This window comes from Anopheles coustani, chromosome 3 (assembly GCF_943734705.1).
Source record: "Anopheles coustani chromosome 3, idAnoCousDA_361_x.2, whole genome shotgun sequence".
NCBI lineage: Eukaryota > Metazoa > Arthropoda > Insecta > Diptera > Culicidae > Anopheles > Anopheles coustani.
In genome coordinates, this window is record NC_071288.1 from 22,057,406 (window position 1) to 22,081,076 (window position 23,671).

General features: G+C 45.1%; 1 protein-coding gene across 1 annotated transcript in view; it reads right to left on the reverse strand.

Moving 5' to 3' along the window:
* Window positions 1-15,260, reverse strand: part of LOC131271585 (tensin-1) — a 112,156-nt gene extending 96,896 nt beyond the window's left edge. The window contains exons 1-2 of the mRNA XM_058273069.1: window positions 15,129-15,260; window positions 8,581-9,588 (exon numbers count right to left, since the gene is read on the reverse strand). Of these exons, the coding sequence (XP_058129052.1) occupies window positions 8,581-9,588; window positions 15,129-15,194 (1,074 nt within the window). The 5' untranslated portion in view covers window positions 15,195-15,260. The remainder of the gene's footprint in view (window positions 1-8,580; window positions 9,589-15,128) is intronic.
* Between the last annotated feature and the right edge of the window lie 8,411 nt (window positions 15,261-23,671).

Consider the following 23,671-nt stretch of genomic DNA (forward strand, 5'->3'; position numbering starts at 1 on the left):
ATGAACATAAACAGTAAAAAAATGGTAGAATCTCAATAGTTCCTCTACGCACTGGAACTAGAACGCTTTCACGGAAGCTGCTACTGAAGGCGAGTGAATCAACGTTGTTAATCATTATTTAATGAACCTTGAACCGCCAAACCTTGAAACAAAAATGGGAAAAACCCATTACCAATGATCCAATTATGAGAACCAAACTTTTAACGCGTTCGAAGCAATTCGATAAGGATTTCCTATGTGCCACCACCACTACTTCTCAGGAGTGGGCCCTCACCAAGTCTCGAACCTAGCGGAGGTTGTTAATTGATTCTTAGACTTGTTATTTCATCGTTTTTTCTTTCTTTTCGTTATGCCCTTTACTTCCCTAACAACCTACCTCCGTCTAGGTCGGAAAAGAAACATAGAAGATCACGCGGATCAGAGGTTGAGAGCGGGAAAAATAAAGAAATAAATTGCTCACTCAACGCCACACACAGACGGCTGGGCTACATCCTTTAACCCACGTCCGGCAGCCATCGGAGGGGTGGGCATAATGTTTTGAAATGTTTTTGCCCGCCTTCAAGGTATATCGCCGACAGTGCGATGTGGTTGTAATTGTAACCGCGGCGCTCTAGACCCCTCACCTCCCTCACTTAACAGAACATGGAAACCGGGGTGAGCTGGCCGATGTTTCAAAATCAGCCTTATCTCGCTATTCGGTGTTTTCGGTTTCCTTATCGGACTCGGACGGGTACTGCGGACCTTCATCGAAGTCACCAGGCATCTGCGTCAACTACACCGTAGGCATGTTCGGAATTCGAAGTATACTGTTATCTTCTGGACGCAATGTACCGATGAGTTGAGGTTGCAGATGATGTAATTCTGTCCATTTTACGAACCGTAAGCATGGAGAAAAATAAATTTTTCAAACAACATTCAACGGAATGTGCAGAAGGCGAGCAGCTGTGATTTTGAAATTAATTGATCGTCCTGTTCGCAATTACGATTGTGGCAAACCTTGCTGTTGCTTCCGAGCGAAAGGTATTTAAATGGTCAGAGCGATAGTAATGCTTTTCATCGAATACAGGTGAAATGAATTACGAAAAAAAACCTATGCGTATTTTTACCCCTCCCACTGCAGCCCTCAGTGCATTGCGCACCCCGGTATCTCCCCCATGCGCACCAGGAAACTGGCCCAAAACCAGAACGCATCGATTTGTCAACGGTTGTCTGAAACTGTGCGGCTTTTCTCACTTCGCCTGTGCTTTACATCCATCCACAAACTGTCGCGGAATAACGTCGTTAGTGCCGTCGCACGGACGCTGGGCGCTTGGGGGAGGGTTGGGATGGGAGTTTTTTTCTCGTTGCTGCCCGCACAACACCTACCCGAGACATGAAAGCGAGCCGCCCGGTGTTCGTCCGTCGGCGATAGAAGGAAGTCGTTTGAGTCGCTGCGCCATTACGGCCATTTCTGCTGGTGCACCGCCGTCGCCGCCGACGACACGACTTTGTCACTTGCGTGTTTGACAGCAGCGGCGGCGGCGGCGGCGACGCCGACGACTTAAAAAACCGTCCCGCGCATACCTACCAACCCCTTTGGAAGGGTATAGTGATCCCCTATTCGAGTGCGGGGGGTTGCTTTTTGCCCTGTCTCGCATGAGCTTTGATCGTTTGGCACCTTCTTCTCACGTGTTGCAGGTTCTCAGGTGAGCTGTATGCAGTTTCGTGGTGGTTTTTCTCTTTCGTTTCGTTCGGCAAAAACGGCATTTAACAAACCGAAGACGAGACCACCGAAGGCCCAGTGCAAATATCATTCTAGGAAGGAGTCTTCTACCCGGTCGGCGTTGTTGCCCCGAGAGGAGTTCTACGAAGGAACCGCCAGGATGATTGATGTTGCTTTATTTTTTTGTCGAAGCATTTCTTACTTGATTAGCGGAGGAAAAAAGGTCAAAACGCACATTTTACGGACGGTTCTCGAACGCGACCGAGTGCAACCGGTGGCCCGGCGACGTTAAATATAGGCCACTCGGTAATACACGCCCGTGGATGTCGTACGGAAAAACGCAAAGAAAAACCGGGGGAAAAAGACAAAATTGTCGCTAAATTTTTCGCTTCCCTGCTCCTCGAGGTTTTCCTTTGGAAGCGTGGAAAGCAGCACTGTAAGACACACATCCCATGGTAAACCGAACCCCCCGAACACGTGCGTGGATGTCTGCGGCCATACACCAACAAGCACCAGAAAACCAAAGCGAAGTGGCCCCGCGCGACCTGGTAAAAATAGAATTGGTACTGGGTCGACTTCAAATAAATCCATCGGCCCTCGCGAGCCGATGCCAAGATGCCAATAGCAATGGGGGCCCCCGCGAACTGCATTCGCGTACACGAATGAATGAAAAAAGTTTTGAAAACGAAAACCACACCAATACACATTTAAAGAAACGGGGCAATAATGTAGGAAAGTTAAACAAAACCTGAAGCGTTTGAAAACAAACCCGAGGCCTGGTAAGTGGGCTGGCGGCGAACCCGGGAAAACCCCCGGCAAAGCGCGCCGTGTAATCTATCCGATCGAGTGGAGGAGATCGCCTACGATTTTCAGTTCAGGCCCTTCGTGGCGGAACGGTTTGTCGAGATTTAAAGTTTGCCGGATTTAAATTTGATTTGGAAATCGTCAAAAAAAAGCGAAGATAAAAGCAAACAACGTCCCCACTCTCGCATCCCACGCGACACACTCAAAAATGCCACCACTTTGGAGGGGGTGGGGGGGCGTGATCAATGCGGTTATGTGTTGGACCAACATAAACATCACCCGCTGCTACATTCTTTCCTCCTACAATCTCGAGCCCCAGTCTCCCGGCGATCGATCGCTTTCGATCACTTTCGATGATCGTGGATTTTGCCTTTCTTCTCGCGCGCTTTGTTTTACTTCTTTTCTTTTTCCTCAACCTCATTTGCTTCCTTTCTTCCGACACACGCACAAACGTTTCGGGGGTCGCCCGAAGAGAGTTGCCCGATCGGTTGATAACGACGCACTGCGGTACGATTTTGACGGGCTGCTGGGCGGACGGAAAATAAACGACCTTAAGACCGAGATATCAGAGCCGCACGCTGATGATGGTAGCTTTCTCGGGGTATTTTTCGTTGTTTTGTTTTTGCGAAAGCCGTAGGCACTTTCACCGGAACGCGCACGGCGTCCTGGTGGCCAGCACGTTGACTTTTGAGGAAAAAATACGATAAATTTTAGTCACAGGAAGCAGAGCCTTGATGCCGGTACGACACGCACCGGTACGATCTGATCTTCCCGGCTGGAGCAATTAATCACACCAACTGTCAAAACACTGTCGACGCCTTGTCAGATTGGTTCGCACCTGGCAACGCACCACCACCTCGATCGCGAACCGCGATGACGAGGATCGACCACAACAAAACACACCCGCGAGACACTCGGAATGGCTGCACTTGTCTTCTGACGCAAACCGCGGTTGTGTGAAACCGAAATGGAAGGAAAACAACAAACAAACGCACAAACGGGCGGGCGGCAACACTTGCACGTGCACTTGATGCACCTTTGGCGCATCCGATGGCGCTTGATCGGGAGGGCTTGTGGAAAGGGGAGGTGTGCCTCGCAAGGCGTTGCGGTTGGCGTTCACTTCAATATCGAACGCTATCGATAGCGATGTTTGAACTATCACCTAACCATACAAACACACACACACACACTCGTCTAGGGGGCTTTACCTGGCGCCTTATCACCCCAAAACCAGCCTCCTATCTAGCCCACGTGTTGGTGAAGGGGAGCCAACCAAACTCCTGCACGACAACGATAAACAAAACACACCTCGAGCGCACTTAAAAATGTGTGAAAAAACGAATGGCAGTGAAGCACAAATCGTTGCAAAATGCAACTAGAAAACACTGGTTTAAACATTTAAAACTCACATTAACAAGTGTGTAACATATTTACTGTATTCTAATAACCACAATTTCTTCCCGCGCATCAAATCGATGGAGCATCGACGAAAACGTACGTCCTTCCGCGACGAAGGTTCAAACACGACTGCTGCTCACGAAGTTCCAATTGGTTTTGCGCGGCTTTTTCGTGCCGTGCAGCGTTGTACGCAATATTGTTCACAACTTTACTCGCGGGAAGAGAACCGGTTGTTAGAGTATAAGGGAAAGTGAGGCAAATTGAACTTCTTTAACGATGGAAACATATCCCTATTGATTCATTTATTAAAAGCACCTAAAAATCATAATTCTCTCTGCGTTCCTAATAGAACAAAATCTGATTCACATTAAATATAAACGTTTGTATAAGACGGTATATTTTCAATAACATTCTTTTACATAATGCCACACTTTCCCGTACACAAACTTACATGCGATTCCGACCCGGGAAACGCATCTTTCTTGGGGTTCGCGGACGAAAGTCCCCAAAAATTTCGTTTGTCCACCAAATTGTCCCACTTGCAGGGACCGAGGAGATCTTGCGTAATTTGAAGGGACTTTACGGAGATGATTCCACCATCCCGCACCCCGCTCGCTAGGCCGCCAGCTCTCAAGGGCGATGTGTGTGGTATTCGGTGGACACTTAAGGAAAAGGCTTTAAAAAGCCGTTCCGTGGAAAGCGTCGCGCGTGGATGATAAACTTGTGCCACACGTTTGGCGGCTACCTTTGCTTTCGGTTTCGGATCGATCAACGGGCGCTCGACGATCGATAGAGGGTTTTGGAAGGTTAACTAATCGGTTTAACGCAAGGGCCAATCAAGCGCCCTTGAGTTGGGCGGAGCTTTGAAACATGAAACCTTCCAACGACACGGATTAGCCTTCAGGATGGTCAAAAATTAGCATCCTCAAGGCTGGCATTTTACAATAAATATTCTTTTCCACTAAACAGTAGATGATATGGAGAAACCGATTGTATAAACGCGTTAACGCGCACACTCAAGCTACATTGAAACGAAATTCAGTTTATTATTCAACCTTCCCTATGGTGTGATCTGCCATGCATGTATTGATCAGAAAGTAAAATCGATCATTTCCGGCGGTTGTTGTACCCTTTTGCTTATGCAGGCGCATGCCAAAGTCAAACTACGAACACATGTTGGGTCAGCAGTTCCTTCGCCTACCTCCTCGTCCTCCGTGAGCAGGATTAATGGTTCTTCCGCTGCAGGATCGATCTTCCGAAGCAGTTACACGAAACGCGTCGAAAATTGCGACCGGGAATGTTTGTTTGTTGTTTAGCATGAGTAAATGTTTACGGCTGAGTTAACTTCTCCACGCCAACCGTCGAAAGAATGTTTAACGCGGGGGTGCTCAACTATTACCGAAGAAGCAAACGTTGTTTGTAGAAAAATATAAAATTTCATTTAAAGAAAAACATTGAAAAAAGTTTATTACAAAAGTTTAAATTTTGTTTCTCTTTTATATGAGTGAAAAAAGTAAATTTCCTTTAAAACTCCCCCTGGAAACTGTGGATGACAAGATTAAAACGAACAAATCCGCATTCGGTTTAAGGCTAAAATAACTCCAACAAATACCAGGCAAGTAAAGCAATCTAGGCGATTGATCCGCTCGACAGGAAATTAATTTTTGGATTAGCTGCGAGGACGTTTCAACGTCTCACGGCAACGCACGCCCAGATGTTGCCCGAATACCGCTTCCCATCGCGCGCGCGACAGATTCGGCACCGTCTGAGTATTGACTTCCTCCGAGGGAAAATCGGCGATGCTCGATGCAAACGTGTGTGCGCGATTGGCCACCAAGGCGATCGACGTGTGCGCGCACGGACCAAACGCGAACCGCGTGACAAATCGATTCCGGTGGAATGCTGCACTGCCGGAGGGGCCGCCGGGATTTGGTGGTGGGCCAGATCCGGTTTGAAGGATGGCCGACTCAGCGAAGTCCCGGCCCGGGGCCGGCGAGGGGCGGCGAGGGGCGAAGCGGTTAAGTGCATTTATTTTCGTTCTTTCTCCACAGAAAAAAACACACATATACACAAGAGGGACGCTTTTGAAGAGGCACCTCTTAACAACTCTTTTCGGGAACACTGTGGGCGCTCCTCGGTGCCTCTTGAGATGTCGATCCCTCTCTTTGCCTCGTTTTCCCCCGCCCCTCTTTCAAGTCATCGTCGATTGAGTACAAGTACTTTAATTGTAGGGACAGAAGAAAACAGTCGCAGAAGGTCGCAGGAGGGAAGCCAACATAACAATCATGAGTGGCTGGCATACCACGAGTTAGGCAGTTATTCTCTGTGTGTAGGATAGTTTGTCAATCTGGATTACCTTTTTTCCGTCCCGCTTCCACCTCGATGTGGTTTATTTTCCTTTCCTCCACAAACCGGCATCGTTTGGTTTTGTGTGTACTTCCTTCTTACTTCACGCGGGGAGATTGAGTCGCGTGCTCGCTCCAAGCGACACGGTCGGAGTGCTAAAATAAAATGACTTTCTGAAACAGTTCTGCCGATTCCGGCCGTCACTCGGAAGGCGAGCTTGTTTGCGATCGCACGTGGGTGTTTGCTCGAGGTTCGATTTGCTAACGGAAAACCTATGATCGAGCGTGCTGGAGACTTCATTGCTGAAACATTCCTCTTGAGACAGATATTCCCAACCGTGGAGGTTGACAAGAATTTGAAACACATGTCTACAAATTTAAAAACAACGACAAGTAAGTGTAACAAATATCAGCAAATAAAATAAAAGAACATGAAACGCTAGCTGGGGAAAAGTTTCTACTGAACTAAACCTTCAAAACAGCGGGGGGCCGAACCGGATGAAACCAATATCGCACAACTCCCGGTCCACAATAGAAAGTGAAACATAAGCCACAAACGAGATGCGTTCGAGATGCACCAGAAGAAACCATAAACATTTGCAGCTCACTTCCTTTGCGGAACCAACCACTCGGCATACCACTTGGCGTGGTGGTGCGATTTAACATCTCTTTGCCCTCGTTTCTGTGCGGTCAACCGCGCAATGGTTTTCCTTTAAAAACCAGCCCTCCACCCTGCGATGGAAACCAGCCCCATCGCTTGCTAGCTGGTGAAACATAAAACTACGCTCCTCAAGTGCCCATGTGCGGTGTGCCGTTTTGCGGAAGGATGCCGCACCGGAGAGCAACATGAAACCAGCGCTGGGACTCGGAGCTATTGAAGGGAACAAACGGAGCGCTCTAACCGGGTCGAACCACATCTCAAGATTGATAACATTGCATTTTTATGAATGGCAGCAGAAGGTAAACCAAAGGGAAATTGCGCGAGAATGGTTTGTTTACCTAGAAGGAAACTCGTCGGAGCCGCCCCAGGAAATCGTGTGGTGGGGGGGGGAGGAAGGAGGATGTTCACCCATTCATTCATACGTTTCTTCCTTCGTCCGCGTTAATTCATTCTCCCACAGCCGTAGCATACCCGAGCGGCACCTTTCCAGAGATACGGGGGGCCTGGGTCTGGTAGACTGGATTTCCTTGAATGGAGCCCACCGACGAATTTGTAATTTGTTGCTCGCGACCGGCGGAGGAGGAAGGAGGAAGTAAAACGGCGGTTGGTGGAGTTGTCGCGTCGAGTGTAGGCGAACCAGCTCCGCTATATGGCAAGGGCAAGCTCCAATTCAACGCTTTGATAGCTGCCAAAGAGTCAAGAATAACTTTGATCTCCATGCCGTTTTAGAGCGCTTCAGAACAACTTGTTGTGCGAGTAGTATATTTAATTGCATCATACATGTAATATTTAAAATATTTGCAAAAGTTGATTGTAAAAATATGATACATTTGATAAGTTAATCAATTCAAATAAAAAAAATAGAAAACGTAACATTTACCATACATGCTTACAAAACTTGACAGAAAAATCACCGAAAGTATAATTCTTACTAAAGTACACAGAGAAACTGTAAAGTAGAACCAATGGAACAAATATATCATCATACTTGTAAAAGAGCATTTCCAAAGCTACAACAAGCAAATCACGATCGCCTTGCTTCGTTCTTAGCTTCTCCCGCCATGTTTGCACTGCAATCGATAGATCGTTGATCCGGAGCAAACAGGGACCCGTAGGTGATGCTGTTTGCAGCGGAAAATGAAGTGACAAAAAATGTGTTTGTTTTAGCATGAAAATCACGTGAGAGCAAGAGGAACAATATTGACAAATTCTAAATAAATAATGAAATATGCTCGCCGCTGCTCGGTTCGAGGACGCTGGTTTGGCAACGCTTTTCTCGCCGTGGTAGAGTGATTTTTTGATGAATTCTTTTACTTTTGTTTTCTAGGCTTCAAGGTCTATTTGAAAAAAAATATGCTAAGTAAAGAAAAGTAGTTTAATTGCTTTAGCAACCGATTTTTCCATTTAAAATTTTAATTATCACGAGACATGATACAATATCGTAACGCGTAACGCTTTGACATCTGCGCCATCTGTTGGATTTTCAGAGCACTATTCGGTAACGGATTAGCGTTACAGTACGTTACCATCACCTTTGAAATGACAGTTTGAAAAACTATTTAAATTTAAATTGAACACATTTTGTATCAGTTTTGAAATTTTGTCGAAATATATGGTCAGAAGACTTTAATCAATAAAATATAAATGGAAAAACAGATATTTTCACTTACCTTTTCCAGCCGCACGCACTGCTGGTGGCATGTGAAGTCACAAACTACACACCGCAACCCAATGTCCAGATGGAGCGCCTGGTGGCACTGCTGGCAGATCCGGTCGTACGACGGCGGCAGAATCTGGAAGATGTGTGTAAACTTGGCCACCTCAACCTGCGGCTCGACGAGGAACCGTGTGAACTTCTTCGTATCCGCCAGTAACCGTATCCGGTCCCGGTTGGCCTGCTCGCTGGCCACCCGCGTCGCCTCCGACCCCACATTCTTTGGTGTTAGCGTGATGACGCGCGCATCGTGAAAGTTCTGACCGCGCTGCGGGTTCGCGTTCAGCTGCTTCAGTATCTGCGACGGATCCTCGTCGATGAACGGGATGCCGCTGTCGCTGCCCACCGCCCCGACGATGATTTCGTTCTTGTTCTCATCGACCGACGGTTGCAGCTCGTCCTTGCCGGAATCGTCACTGATTTTAATCGACGGCACCACATCATAGTTCCCGTTGCCGTTGCAATCAACATCGTCCCTACCGATGTTGGGTTGGTTTCCGTTGTCACCGATGCCGGTTGCTTCCGGTGCTTTTACTACGACCTTTGGTATCGCCGTCGTAGTCGTCGTCGTCTTACGGTCTGGCTTGGGAGGAGGTTCGTTACGATCCGGTGGTTTGGCAGATTCATTGTGCTGCTGCTGCTGGTCGATCGGGATTCGGTGCGGTTCATCGAAGCTGAACTTGACGGTGTTCAGATGGCGCGTTAGCTTGTCGTTCTCGGTGTTGCGGGTGTAGGTTGTGCTCTTGAGGTTGGAGGACTTGAGCTTCGATTTCTGCAGCAGCTGCTGCTGCAGTCGGTCGCGGCCAGCATCGCTCGGTGGTTGCGTCTCTTCACTGCTCTCGTTGTCGAACTCACCGCCGGCACCGGAATTCGGTGGAAGAAGGCGCTCCTCTAGTTTCTCCGCGGCCGATAGCAATGGACGTCTAGCGGCGGGAAGCAACTGGAGCTTCTGACAATCCTCCGGCTGCAATGGAAACGGTAATGAAGAAATTGGGTCAGTCTATTTTGGTTGCAAAACCATCGCGCTAATAAATGTAATTCCATGGACTTCTGTGTCAAAATGTCAACACCATGACTAAAAGTTGCAAACTGGAACCAAAGGGAATTGCGAAATACAGTCCGTAGATGTGGATTAATCTCTGTCCGATTGTCATAAATCTATCCCTATCTCTCTCCCTATTTCTCTCCTTTACCCCACCAATCGTGGTTTCCAGCATCATCTTCATCATTGTCATAATCCGCCGCTGCATCAGGGAATCGGTTTCTTGCCGTTTATTCCTCCCCACAAATCCTGTGGAAGCGTTCTGCCGATTGTGTGTGGTATGAATTCACGTTTGCACATTCCCTCGAAGTCGGCCAAGAGAAAGAGAGCAGACAGGAAAGGAGGAAGGCAATCGTTGGCCAGAAAAATTGCTGCTGGTCGTAAATTTCCAACAGAAACAGATTGCAGCCAGTGGGGGTAGGAGGCACGATAGCACGGTCCGATGTCCTCGATGTTTGACCGGTCAACGAGCGCTTTGGTTTTGGGGTTCGGAGCCTCTCCAGCATAAAGTATGCGTATGCCAACGTCGTACGAGTCCGTCCCCGTGGACGATAATCAGACATCGAACGATTGGAAATGGAGATTTATGGGCACTTGAATGTGTATGGCAACTAGTAGACCGTTCGGTACACAGTGATTAAAAAGTTTTCCGACCCGGGTATGGAGGTTCACATGACAAAAAAACAAATATCGAAAACAAATAAAACACACTAACATACGAGTCTACACTAAATTGTGTTTTCTGACACGTTTTGGAAACTTTCACTCCCCGAAACCGGAATGATTTTCCTTTTAAAAGGACAATTTTTGTTTTTTAGTGATAAAAGTATACATATACAATTCTTTAGACTCCAACACAACTAATTTTGTAGAAATATGTTTGTGGAAAAATTAAACAATCAAACAAGAACCTTAAAAACCACGATGAGAGGTTCAATATACGAACTGTATATGAAGCCAATGTTCGTGTTGGATAAATCGACGCGGAAGCACAGATTTCCCGACACGATTTGATTTAAAAAAAAAAAGGTTTAAATATATTTATGGAAATCTGTTTTTTAATTAGTAGAAACATTTAAAAACATTGAACCCAAAAACCAAACGTTCATGTCTGTCGCACAGCCAGTTAAAATAAAAACCATAAGCAAAGGAATAATAGACTGCAAAAATTCTTAAGGGAGTGGGAAACCGTTAGAAATGCAACAACAAAAAAGAAACCCCATTTTCGTAAACTTTTCCCCATAATTCTAATGAAACACCATCAGCATTCGTAGATTGATCGTCTAACTTGAACCGATTGCGTTTTACGACCGGCCGGATGAGTCCTAAGCCTGCCACAGATGCGGGATTGCGCAAACGCTTCGCTCTCCATATTGAATATCCATCATACTTAATGGGCTCGGCAATGTTTTTATTGATTTGTGGTGTGCTAGCATAAATTGAGTTTAAGTGATTTGACAGCGTTTTTGTGACAGTGACAATAATCTTACTGCCGGATTCATTGTGTTCGCCCTATCAAACCACGCTCGGGGTGCCAGCTCCCACACGGACAGGGTTGTTTTGTTTTTTCGGTCTGTTTTCTTTTCGCTCGCCCAGCCCTAGACTCGCTTTCGCTTTCGCCGGCTCGATGGCTGCGCGTTGGTTCTTATTTCATCGGCCGTCGTAAGAGGTAGTGTAAATCTTTCGTCACCGTTCGTTTCCGTTTCGCGCCCTGCCCCGCTCACTCAGCTGATACAATAAAATCACACGTGACCCGGAAAAGAACGTTCACCGAAAGTCAAGAGAACACACAAACCCAGTTGCTACCGTTTTCACTTTTCCCCAACGAGGGGGACGTGTACACCTACGCACCTCGAAGTAGCGTTTAACTGATGGATTTAATAGAAGCCGTGGGGCTGATAATTGATACTTTTTTCCCTTTTCGCGGTAAACTACACCGGGTGGGTAAATATTTACTTTTCCCTTTTCGAGCACGAGAGCCGTTTCCTTCTTCCTAGTTTCCATGGGCGAGGGCTGTGGACCATTTTCTTTCCCCCTCCCGCACGCACCGATGCACTGCGATTTGATGCATCAGTGCTTATGCAATTACACATTTTCGGCTGGAAACTTAAAACCCGCACCCATTTCGAGGTACGCGTACGCAACATTTCGACGGAACCGGACAGCTAATCCCGGCCATCCCCGGCAGGATTCTTTTGACAGCTCGGAGAACGAAAGTGTACCGTTTTTTTTCTCGATATAGCGAGGCGAGCGCGAGGTGCACGGGCGGAACCGACCTCCAGCCGGGGTGAGAAAATACTTTGGACAGCTTTGTTTTGCCAAACGCCGCTCGCCGTTGCGCCAAGTTAATGACTTTTGGGGCCCACGGTTTCCGGGTGCGGCAGTTTCGACGTAACATCTGCTCCGCGAAAGGAAGCGACTCGGGTCGGTCAATTAAAGGGCGATGTGTGTGTGCTGGTGTGTGAGGGAAGGGCTGGGGGGACGGGTATTGGATGGATGGCACGATGAAAGATCGGAGAGGAGATAAAACGCTAAGACTAATTGAGTTTTCCATAATCGCTCATGGTTACCCGGTCGGTTCGTGCGTTCGGTTTCGTGATCACTTTGCAAGGTTATACGGTGCTCGTGAAATGGGATTTGTTAAGTCTGGCCAAACTTTCCGGCATCTTTAATGTCAAAAAAAGAACCCCTCCATAAACCCGTCGTAAAGAGGACACAGCACCAGCGTTGCAAGATGTTGAAAATGGTCGTCGAATCGTAACTGATTTCAATTTGTTTGATGTGGAGTGAAGAAATTTACCAGTCAAATTAACTGTAAATCGAAAGCGCCAGGAAATTGTGTCAGTTTGAAGTTTTCAAAGCCATCTAATGGTAATAAACTATCGACGGAAGAATTGCGAGCAAACAAGTAATCACTAGTCTAAATCTGTTTCATAAACTATGCATGGCACTAATAACTTAGCGTCTCGTTTTTTTCTAATCCACAGCGTAATAAAAATCCTTTCATTTGATGTTTTTATGCTTGTCTGACCAACTATTTTTTACTTTCATCTTTGAATATCAAACATGCGCACGGACAAGTCCTAATGAAAATAAACAAGCAAACGCGAAGCATGCACATGTTTGAATATTATTAAAGTTCAATGAGATAAGGAACCAACCATCGATTTGATGGAGTAATAAGATGAGTTCATTTCGTTAGTTCGTAGCGATGTACAATCGGCTGCAATAAATTGTATTCTGATTTCCCTTTTTTTAGGTTGGGAAAAAAAAACGTACGTTTTTAAACGTACGTTAAAGAAAACGTAATACAAAAAATGTTTTGTAATTCAAATATAGATTATACTTTGCATAAGATTTCAACAAATTGCAACTTCAAAAAAGAAAAGCGACCTTCCGACATTTCACTTGGATGATTTGTAATTTTCGCCAGCCAACCTATATTACACCGCCCGTGGCGTTTAGACAAAACATTCGCCACTTGAACGGCAATAAACGGAATTCAGATCTCGTAAATTTTTCGACCACCAGTGGGTTCCATGCTCACGCGAACCTTTCAGCAAAACCGGCCATTCGTTCCCTTCGTGTGCAAGCGAAAGACGAAAGAATTGGCGTTGAAATTTGCGGCATTTGTGGTCGGATTTTAGGTCGGGTTTGCGTACCCCCGATAGCTCCGATTGGCTTCACGCTGGGTGTTATTGAATACCGGGGCTGGCAAAAACACCGTGCGGTGATATGCAACGCAAGCAAACCGTATCTTGAGCACCAGCGAGACTCGTCCGTGGCGTTCCGTGTCTATCGGTTGGTGAAAAATGGGATAACGATCCGATGCAGCCGTCGGCGTGTACCGATGATGTATTGATTTGCGATCGAAGCGAACGATAGAAAAACCACACCGTGTGCCGCTGGACATCGGATAATCTCGGGACACTCTATCCCCGTGAAACATGCGTACTCTCTTCGGTCTACGAAAGAACCCGGTCAGATAATCGCAGCTTAAGTGTGCAATTCCTTTCGGCCAATGATAGAGAAGCTAACCGCACAATTATATACTCGTGTGAGATTAGCTCCGGTGAAGAACTTATGGCCGCATGGATTACGAACGTCATCTTTATGGCGGCGTCAGAGCGGAAACCACATGAAAATGGTCCATATCCCACAAGACTGCTAAAGATGCATGAAGTGCGTTTGTACGAGGACTTAAACTAGTTCCATGGTTCGGAATGAGCGAAAAGCAATAATTCACTGGTGGCAGTTACGAATCCAGGGAAACGGTGATCCGAAAGCGGGTACGTTTGAAGTGCAAGTCTGTTGCATTTTACTATGTACTTACTTATGAAATCTTGCTAACTCTAAGTGAAATATTGTACCCAAATATGTTGATAAACATACCACAAAACATTACTTTTCAGTATTAGCTCTCTGAGAATACAAAACGGAAATTTATGATGCATAAATTTCAATAATTGCTGCTTCAAAATACTGCCAAATAAATATCCCAATTTTTTATCTTGCTAATTATATAAACTTGTCCCAGATGAAATTAAATTTTTATGGATGTTTAGCCCACTTACAGACTTACTCCTCGATGGTAATTCCTTTACCAAATTAAATTTTCAATTGATTTAATTAACGTCCTCCATCGTGCTGGGCGTTTCGCTTTCCATCCAGCTGCCTTCTTGATGCCCCAAAGAACTTCCTCCTTGGAGTGGCCGTGCGTTCGAAAGACTGTTAATTATCCGCCAAGGATCCAAAACAAAGAAAAACCGTGATTTACATCCTTTCCGGCCCGCTGCTTCATCCAACTTTGAGCGGATCCACAGCGATTTTTTGTCGACGAAAAACCGCCAGACACTAAATCTAGGTCAGCCATTACACCACCGGCAAAAATGTAAGGCTGTGCCAGCGATTGCATGACAACTCCGTGAATGGATGACTGTTGTGAATGAAAATTGCAGTGCCTGTCATTTTCATTTCAGCGTCATTCCGGCGTATACGCCCCGCGCGCGTTGGGGGAGGGGTTGGAATTGCATCGATATTCCCTTCGCAGATTCCCGTGGAAAAGAAGTACGTTTAAGGGCTGAGGGATTCGACTTTATTGGTACAGACCTTTGCTGCAGAGTTTCTCATGAGAAGAAACACAAAATGCAGGCGCAAGTATCGCATGAATTCTGTTTGCAGAATGGATTAATTAATTATTGTGGGCTATATAATTAAATAACATAAAAATGGCCTTGTGTAAAATAGTTTCAAATTATAAACACTCCATAACTATGTAGAAGTTTTCCTGTATAAAATAAGACAATTTATAATTGTGCCAATTATCTTTCCATTCCTTCGAAGATATCACGTTATAGCACATCATAAGAAATTATAAACATGTTCACTGTACAGCCACTCTATACAACTATAAACATCCGTCCGCGCATCTCCGTCCGGAAGCAGTCAAGAAGAGTACTTACGCTCAGTATGGGACTACTTATTTGGGGCCGTTTTTTCTCCTTTGAACAGAGGCAACCCCACGGCATCTTACGGTGGTGTTAGGGGTTGCCACCACTGCACTTAGATTACTACAGACACTAGCAAGCACTCAGTCTATCGCGCGCGAATAAAGCACCTACACTACACACGACACTGCGAGTCTTCTTGGAATGCACATGATGCACGGCTGCTTTGTGGCGTTTCATTGTTCGGAGCTTGTGCTCATCCGTTCACGCGCCCACAATGTAACTGCTTCAATTTCCCATTTCAATGTCACTTTCATCTGGAACGTAACGTTGCGCCGGGGAGACTCTGCTCCGGTGCCGGTAATACTGTGTGTTTGAAGTCCATCAACGCCCTGAAGGGATCTGAAATGAGATAAAAGGAAAAAGATGGATTAATGGAAAAGAGATCCTGAAGCAATGCGAGAACTGAGACAAAACGAAATGAACGGATTATTCAAGTTGAGATTCGATTTCCTTTGCCTGACACCAACCCCTAAAGCTAGTTTCGTATCGCTCCACATGTGTCTGCTTTCATCGTAGTTTTTCCAACGAAATATTTATTATAAACAACAACAACATAAACCTTTTTTAATTAGTTTTATAAATCAACTAATTTTCAATGCATGTTCGGATAAGTAAGTTGACACAATGTCATCAGTATTTTGTTGTCAATATACAAATATTATTGGATATGTTTCAGACGGTAAAAATAATAGCAACAATATTGCATGTGGGTGCTGTACTGATCCAAACGATGGCATTACCACTATTCATGGTTTGAATAATACCTGGCTTATTGCAAGATGCATGAGTGCTTTCGACGTTCGCTCTTAAACTGGCTTATTTTGCATCCAAAGTCAACACCTATCTGCGCCTAAAACGACCACCGGCAACACCGCTGATCGAGTGTGGCCAAAGACGTTGTCAAGCGTCCCATCACTAATGCGCGAAATGTGGATAAATATGTGCCTCAAACGTGCAAATACCGTTTGTGGGCAGCTTTATCCCGGGACTCGAGAGTCAGGAAAACTTTCGAGCTTTCTTTCACTGTGTCTCCCACCTTTTCTCCACTCTATGGCAGATGCATGCTGTCAATAAATCCAATTCTATACCGTCGACCATCATCACGTTTCAACATGCATGCCCAGCTTAACGGATACTGATTGCGATTGCCGACTGTGGAGGGCAGCTGATATGGCGTTGGACTTGAGTTTCCCCACGACAAAGAATTTGTTTAGCTTTACCACCTAACAAAAGAAGGCACGTACATACTAGGGAAGACGGTCTAGCTATGTTCTGTACTGTTAGATTTTGTAAAATGTTTATATAGAGATAGGAAAAATAACTTTCCTACATACACTGCGTCCCAAAATGATAGCCTCACCTAGTTTTTTCTGTGCAGGGCGAATACCGAGCATATATTTTTTTTCAAAAAATACACAAATATTTGTAAGTATACACTGACTACTTTGCATAAATATTGTTGAAAAAAACGAATGAACAATCCCTTTCGGTACAAAAAACTAAAATCTGTGGTGTCCCAAAATGATAGCCTCACTTAGGATTTTGATCGAATTATCAACAAAAATAGCATAAATAGATTAAAAAGTCATGATTTAGTTATCAGTTGGTTCTCCATTACGATTTATTGCTTGGAAAATGCTTGATGGTATGCTCTCCGATAATTTTTCTAACGTATTTACTGATAAGGAACGCCAAGCAGTTCGGATAGCAAGTTTAAGCTCCTATATGGTCTCGTAATGTCTCCCATCTTCATAAATCTCTTGAACTAGCCTTCCACAAATATTTTCCATTGGATTAAGGTCTGGGGAAACGGCTGGCTAAGACATTGTTTTGATATCCGACCGTACAAGGTGAGTTCTTGTTGTCTTGCGGGCGTGCCCGGCAGCATTTTATTGCTTAAAAATGAGCTGTTGGGTGTTGTGATTTTTCAGATAAGGCTTCAAATGATTCGCCAGGATGTCGATAAACATATCGCTGTTCATACGTGTTGGTACAAGAGCCAATTCACTTCTACTATGACCGCTGAACGCAGCCCAAATCATGACCGAAACACCTTCAAAATTGATACGATAGAAAAATCGTGCTATCGTCTCAAATCTCGCCAGTAATGGATGTAACTATCCGATCCATCAATATTTAACTTTTTTTAATCAATATAATCCACCTAACATAAATTAATAATTTAAAATCTGAACAAGACTGCAAACGGACAACTTACGTTTCTCCACTCATTCTTCCATGTCATATGTTCTGTAGCAAACTCCAATCTAGCGACTTTTTGGTGAAGTTTGAGGGCAGAAACTTTCTTCATGGACTCTCTTACAATATCAGAACATGAATTCAAAGCTCGCAACACAGCATTTTTGTACACATTCAACCAGAATTCGTTTGTTGTTCTACGGCAACCTTTGGTTGCATTGAAAGCAACTTAAAAAATCTTCCGATTATCACGCGAGGAAAGATTTTGAAGACGACCAGGAGACTTCTGAAGCCCATATCAACTGCCCATATAACTAGCCCCCCTTAAATCTATTTATTAGCACACCAATCTCATGATTTGACTTGCCATTAAAGCGATAAGCATCAATTTGACTTTTTTCTCGTTCCTGGAGTTGTTTTTTGCTTCCAATGTTCAAATTAAATTACAAATTAAAGTAAGAGAACTTAAAAATTACTTTTGGCAACTGATAACGTGGCTAGGAACTGGGTTGCTTTGTTAATTTGAATGATTTTTGAAGTGAGGCTATCATTATGGGACACTCCATTTTTTAATTTTTTGACCAAAATGTTATAATTAAATTCTTTTTTCTGATAAATTAGAAGTGAAACACATTTCTTTTAGATTGAGAAATATGTTTCTGTCGTTTATTTTACCTTGCGATCATTTAAAATAGCATATGAGTGAAAAAACTGGGTGAGGCTATCATTTTGGGACGCAGTGTACTCTACTTGTTATGTCATCTCGTGCCACCTTCTTGGCTTATGTTTTTCCAATAGTACTCGAAGCAAGCATGCGAAAAGTACGTATTCATGGATTCTGTTTTCTTGACAACGCCTCAAAAGATCTATTGGCAAAACAAATCGGGCTACACCTCGCGAGGGCATGCACATTGTTGCATTCAGCAATGGAAAGCAAACAAAAACTGATACACCATCCATCGGCCCGACAAAACCGATACTCGCTCCGTACCGAACTTGTCACTGGCATCACTCGACATCTAGCATCCATTTCTTCCGTAGCCTTCCGCCATCTCGTTCGAACATTTGCATTTCCACTGCCATTTGTTTTTCCTTATGTCTAATGTCCATTCCAATTCCCGCGGGCCGTCGTGTCCGCGCTGGAGTTGGCCCGAGGGCTCCGAGCTCCCACCGAACGCATCGTCGTTTCCCGCATCGTGAAGATACAACGTACGTGCATGTACATTACAAGCACATTTGGCATCGGGTGGCTGCTGGGCTGATCCACCACAGGCTAGGCTAGGCTTTGGAAGAGTTATTTGTAGTCATTTGTCACTGGCGGCGCGGCTCCAAAGGGGATTTCAAGCAGCAACAAGCACGTCGCCGTTGAGAATTTAGACTATTGCAGTGGATTTCAGAGATATTGCTTCATGTGAAATGCATCGTTTAGTATTGTGTATTTTCAAGAATAGTTTCTACATGTCTTTTTGGACGTTTCCCTGGACGGTTCTCATTAAACTTTGCTTGCTAAAAGGTATCTATAACCCATAGGAGTATAATGTTCACAGGTCCGCGAATTCATCCCTATCTTAGCTGTACCTTTGTTATCCACTCTGTTGATCCATTGGAAAAGCTAGATCCAAGCCATATAAAAAACCATCCCTCAGCTAAGATAGATGCAGCTTGATCGAGTCGTCGTTCGACATTCGATTGCAATTTTCGAAAACGTTCCTTCCAGAGCCCTGACAAAAACAACTTCAAATCAATAGCCCGACACGGTGCGGATTGACTTTTACTGTCAATACCTTTCATTGTACTAGGCCCACTAGGCACGATGGGGCGTGAAGGGCGGTACGACATCGCACGTGGGTTGGAGAAAGTTCCGTTCCGGAGACGCTTTGTCGATTCGATGCTTTTATGCATGGATCGTTTGAATGGAAACTTCAACCGAACGGTTGCATCTGAAGAGCGTTGCAACAGCGCTTTGAATGCTGAAGAGGTTCAGAGTAGTGTTGCTATTCGGTTGTGCCCCCGAACAAAAGCTCTGGTATTTGCGTAGGATGCTGTTCCCGGCGGCCCGATGTGCAGCTTTCCATTAAGGGAGTTGAAATTGAAACCATCCATGTGTGAATACATTTGAGATTGATGGTACACACATTTAATACTTCGTTGTTTTAATATTAATTGGGGAAATATGTAGTACTGCAACAAAATCCTTTTAACCAATTTTTAATTCCAATATTCGTTTGAAATTATTTATTTTACTTTTATGTCGCCTATTTTAACAATTTCGTTCAACAACTCCAATATTTTCAACCAAGCAAACATTGCAGGATGTAATTCTTCTGCGTTCTACCAGCTACATCATCAAGATTAACCTTCAAAACCACCGGCATCCTTCATCGTACGAGGACCACAACAAAACCCCCCTAAAGGTCTCATCTTGGTTGAAATAAATATTCACACGTCCGCCTGACAGTGATCGGTGGCGAAAAGCGTGAAAAATGGAGCAAGAAATAAAACAGATCTGCGGCCGCGCAGCAACAAGAAACTTTGGCCAACACAAAAACAAAGCGAAACAACCATGGCCCATCGCATGCAAACGGATAAACCATAAATGTGCTACAAAGGAACGGAGAACAAATTACTTGCACATTAAATGCGCATCTATCAAAGCCAATTTCGAACATTCGGTCGCTGCTCCGGGAACCGGAGGGTGTTAAGTGGTTTTCACTTTTAAGCGGTATGTTTCTGGTTTGGATCGTGTTTTTTCCCCGTTTCTTTCACTTCTGGCAGCTCTCGATTTCAGTTTTCGGCGGTGGCAGTTGCAGATGTGCCGGCGGCCAGCTACTGGAACAGGAAATGCAATATCTCTCACCCGTGGGTGCATGTGTCGGAATCGAATGCACAATTTATTGCGTTTATAATTGATTCCAGTCACATGGCAAACCAACGACTTCAACGCTTGGTTGGTTACGATGTCAGTGAGATATTGGGGAGCAATAAATAACAAAAAAAAAAAAAAACAAGAGAAAACTACATCTTAACAAATTCCACGCATTTTGCATCTTAAACAAGAAGTCTCCCAGGGCAATATTAATTTTACTGAAATCAACATTGTTCCAGTTGATTAACATTCTCATTTTCATCCGTACAACGATCAAAACAAATCAAAGAAGTTGTTTATTTCTTTTGGACTCGGTTAAATTAAAAAACAAATTGTAATAAAAATTCTCCACTATGGCAGTTTCAGAAAACCGTTCAAATAAGCAAAGGGTGCTGAGATCAACGGAAGACATTAACCTCCTCTCGGTCATCGTGGGTTTTCTCTATCGCGATCTGCAGAGCAAACAAAGCATCATGCGTGGGCTGCCTTTTCGATGCACGATAACTTAACTGGCTCCATTATATTTACCATGCACCGATAATGTTGCAGTGCATTTTATACCGAGCGAAGGTGGGTGCAGTCTGAGTCCGAAAACCCAAACGCACCCGCTCGCGAATGAGGGAATTCATTCATTTTTACATACAGAAATCATGATGCCAAATTTAGAGCATCGATTACTGCAGGATGAATTAATGTCGCCGGGATGGTTTGGGGCAAAGTATAAAGATTCCTATCTGTCTTTGCCGTGCGCTAAAAGGTTATGAATAAAAGAAAATTGAGGATAATAAATTGCATGCACCGATGATAGCCATCGATGGAAAGTAAAATTTAGTTCGCTACACAGGTTTTCCTGCTTCGTTGTGGAATTACGAGGAGGCGTGTTGAATTGTGGCACAGATTTTATATCGAAAGAGATTGAATTTGGCTCTTCATTTTCGCTGTAATCATCAACTTCGCCCTTCGGCCAGATTGAAGTATTTAAACGTACTAATTTGGCCCAATCTAGGGCCGCAAGTTGCAATTATTTTTGCTAATGATTCATAATGGAGGCAAACGCACGTTTCATCACAGCTCTCCGGTGGCCAGCAAATTCGAATGGGGGGTGGCCCCAACGTGGTATTTTTCTATCAACATCAATTAACTAATGAGTAATTGAGGCCCCCTGGAGGGTAACCCATAATTGGAACGCTAGACTGGGTCGACTGGGTGGCCGAGCGGGCCCGATGTTACTGCGACTAGGTGGTAGGCGTTACCGGTGGTGACCTTCCAGCTCAATTTAGAACCTTACAGAATCGGTGACAAAATGTGTCTATCAACCGGTGCAGCTCGGTCTGTCTGTTCCGGTGGTCATTCCCTTCCAGCGCTAGGGCTTCACGTGTTCGCCGTGTTGTGCATGCGAAACAACCATAAACAAGCGAGACGAACGAAGGGTTTGATGGTCCCGCGTGTTGCGACTGATGGACTCTGCCATGAGCTCCACGGTGGTCCACCCTCGATGGGTTAATGATCCGACCGCAAATCTAACCAACATTGAAACGCGATCGAGCGTCACTAATGATGGGGAAGCGATTGGCGTTCAATTGAAAATGCAGTGACAGGCCGAGATCGCTAGCCCTCATCCAGATACCTTCTGAAGGGCCGCTCGTAGTGCGAGAGATGAACAATTTTAGACTTAGCTTTCTTAGGTTAGCTGGGTATTTGTCCAATATTAAATCATATATCGATTTCAAAACAAGAATTAAATTGTTTGCCTTTCTGCTACCAACCCAGAAGAAAGGTTCTAAGGCATTTTTATTTCCATCGGTATATCTGCAATATCTTGATGACGAAACCAACAGCTGCACGCCGGTTGCGGTAGCACAACGTCGAACTGTGCAATGCAACCGATTATGCAATTCCCGGAATCGTTGCCATACGATCCAAAACATCACAACACGGCAGCGCGGGTGCCCGAAGTGGGAGCTCATTTTTCTGTGTTTTTAGGGCAAACTGTTCCAATTAAACAGCTTCTCCGCCCAAGAGTCAGCGTTTTCATCTAATACGCTCCCATCCCGGAACGTACCATCCCGTCCTCCAACAAGTCCATAAAACAAATTCTTTGTTTACTCAACCACAGACAAGATGCGTCGTTGTACGCCACCGACGCATAATTAACTCGGCGCGCAGGGCAGTTGCGCATTTGATCGAGGGTGGTTTTACCGATCGGACGCCCGGGCGGCCGCGAGATAAGTCGCAAGTGCTGGACACTTTTCCGGTGAGATTGCAATCGGCCAGCCCAGTCCCACAGCGAGGACTACATTGCCGCCCGGCTTGGATACCCATCGATGGCCGACCGCCCGGGCAGTTGCGCATTTGATCGAGGGTGGTTTTACCGATCGGACGCCCGGGCGGCCGCGAGATAAGTCGCAAGTGCTGGACACTTTTCCGGTGAGATTGCAATCGGCCAGCCCAGTCCCACAGCGAGGACTACATTGCCGCCCGGCTTGGATACCCATCGATGGCCGACCGCCCGGGCACCAGTGCGGGGGAGAGGCGGAAGAAGACGTAAATTTCCAGCAAAAACATGTGTTTCAGTTCGGATGCTGCTCCGGTTTTCTTCGCTGCCTCCCATCACCGTGCGTGGTGTGTGTTATTTAACCGATTCGACGGGTTAAAGCATAAAAACATTAACGCTCCAGACGACTGGCGGTACGTTCGTGTGTGGTGTTCGTGGAATGCAAACATTCGTCCGCTGCCATGCTCCTTCCCATGTTTCTGAAGGGGAGCGCCGATGCTACCGCCCTTATGCTTGTGGCCCGGTTTGCTACCGCTGCAACTCGCAATGGCTGCAAACAGATATAACAAATTATCGAGTCGGGGCCGCCACGGAGCACGTTCCCGGGACTGCGGTTCGGCTGGAAGTTCTCGTCTGGAATCGTAATTTTTCATGGACCATATGCAAAGCCTCGCACTGCGGAAGTACTGGCACACCGAAGCGGCGTAGTGGCAGAATCGATGCTGCTGAGAACTGGGTCAGCAGGAAGAAAGGGCTACCGGTGAGAAATTGCTGGCACTGGTTGAGAAATTTGTGCAATGGCATTTTACTCACTTCCGTTCCCGCTGTGGTTGTAAGTGATCCACTCTTTTCCACAGAGAAAAAATAAATAAAAAGAATCTTACTTCCTGCAAAGAATTTTAGTAGTTAAAGTAACCCCAAAACTTCCTAACACAATTGCTGGAATTATTGAATTTGTGCCATTATAGATCCCTCTTTTACAAACCCACCTGATTGAATGTTAACAAAACATAACAAGGATCATAAAAACATATAAGTTGCAGCAAATAGCAATGATTTATCTTTATCAGCAATTTATTCAAATTAACCTTTGCTTCCAACAATAAAATATGGTAGAAGGTTCGACGTGTTTCCCAGAACTATGCATACACAAAG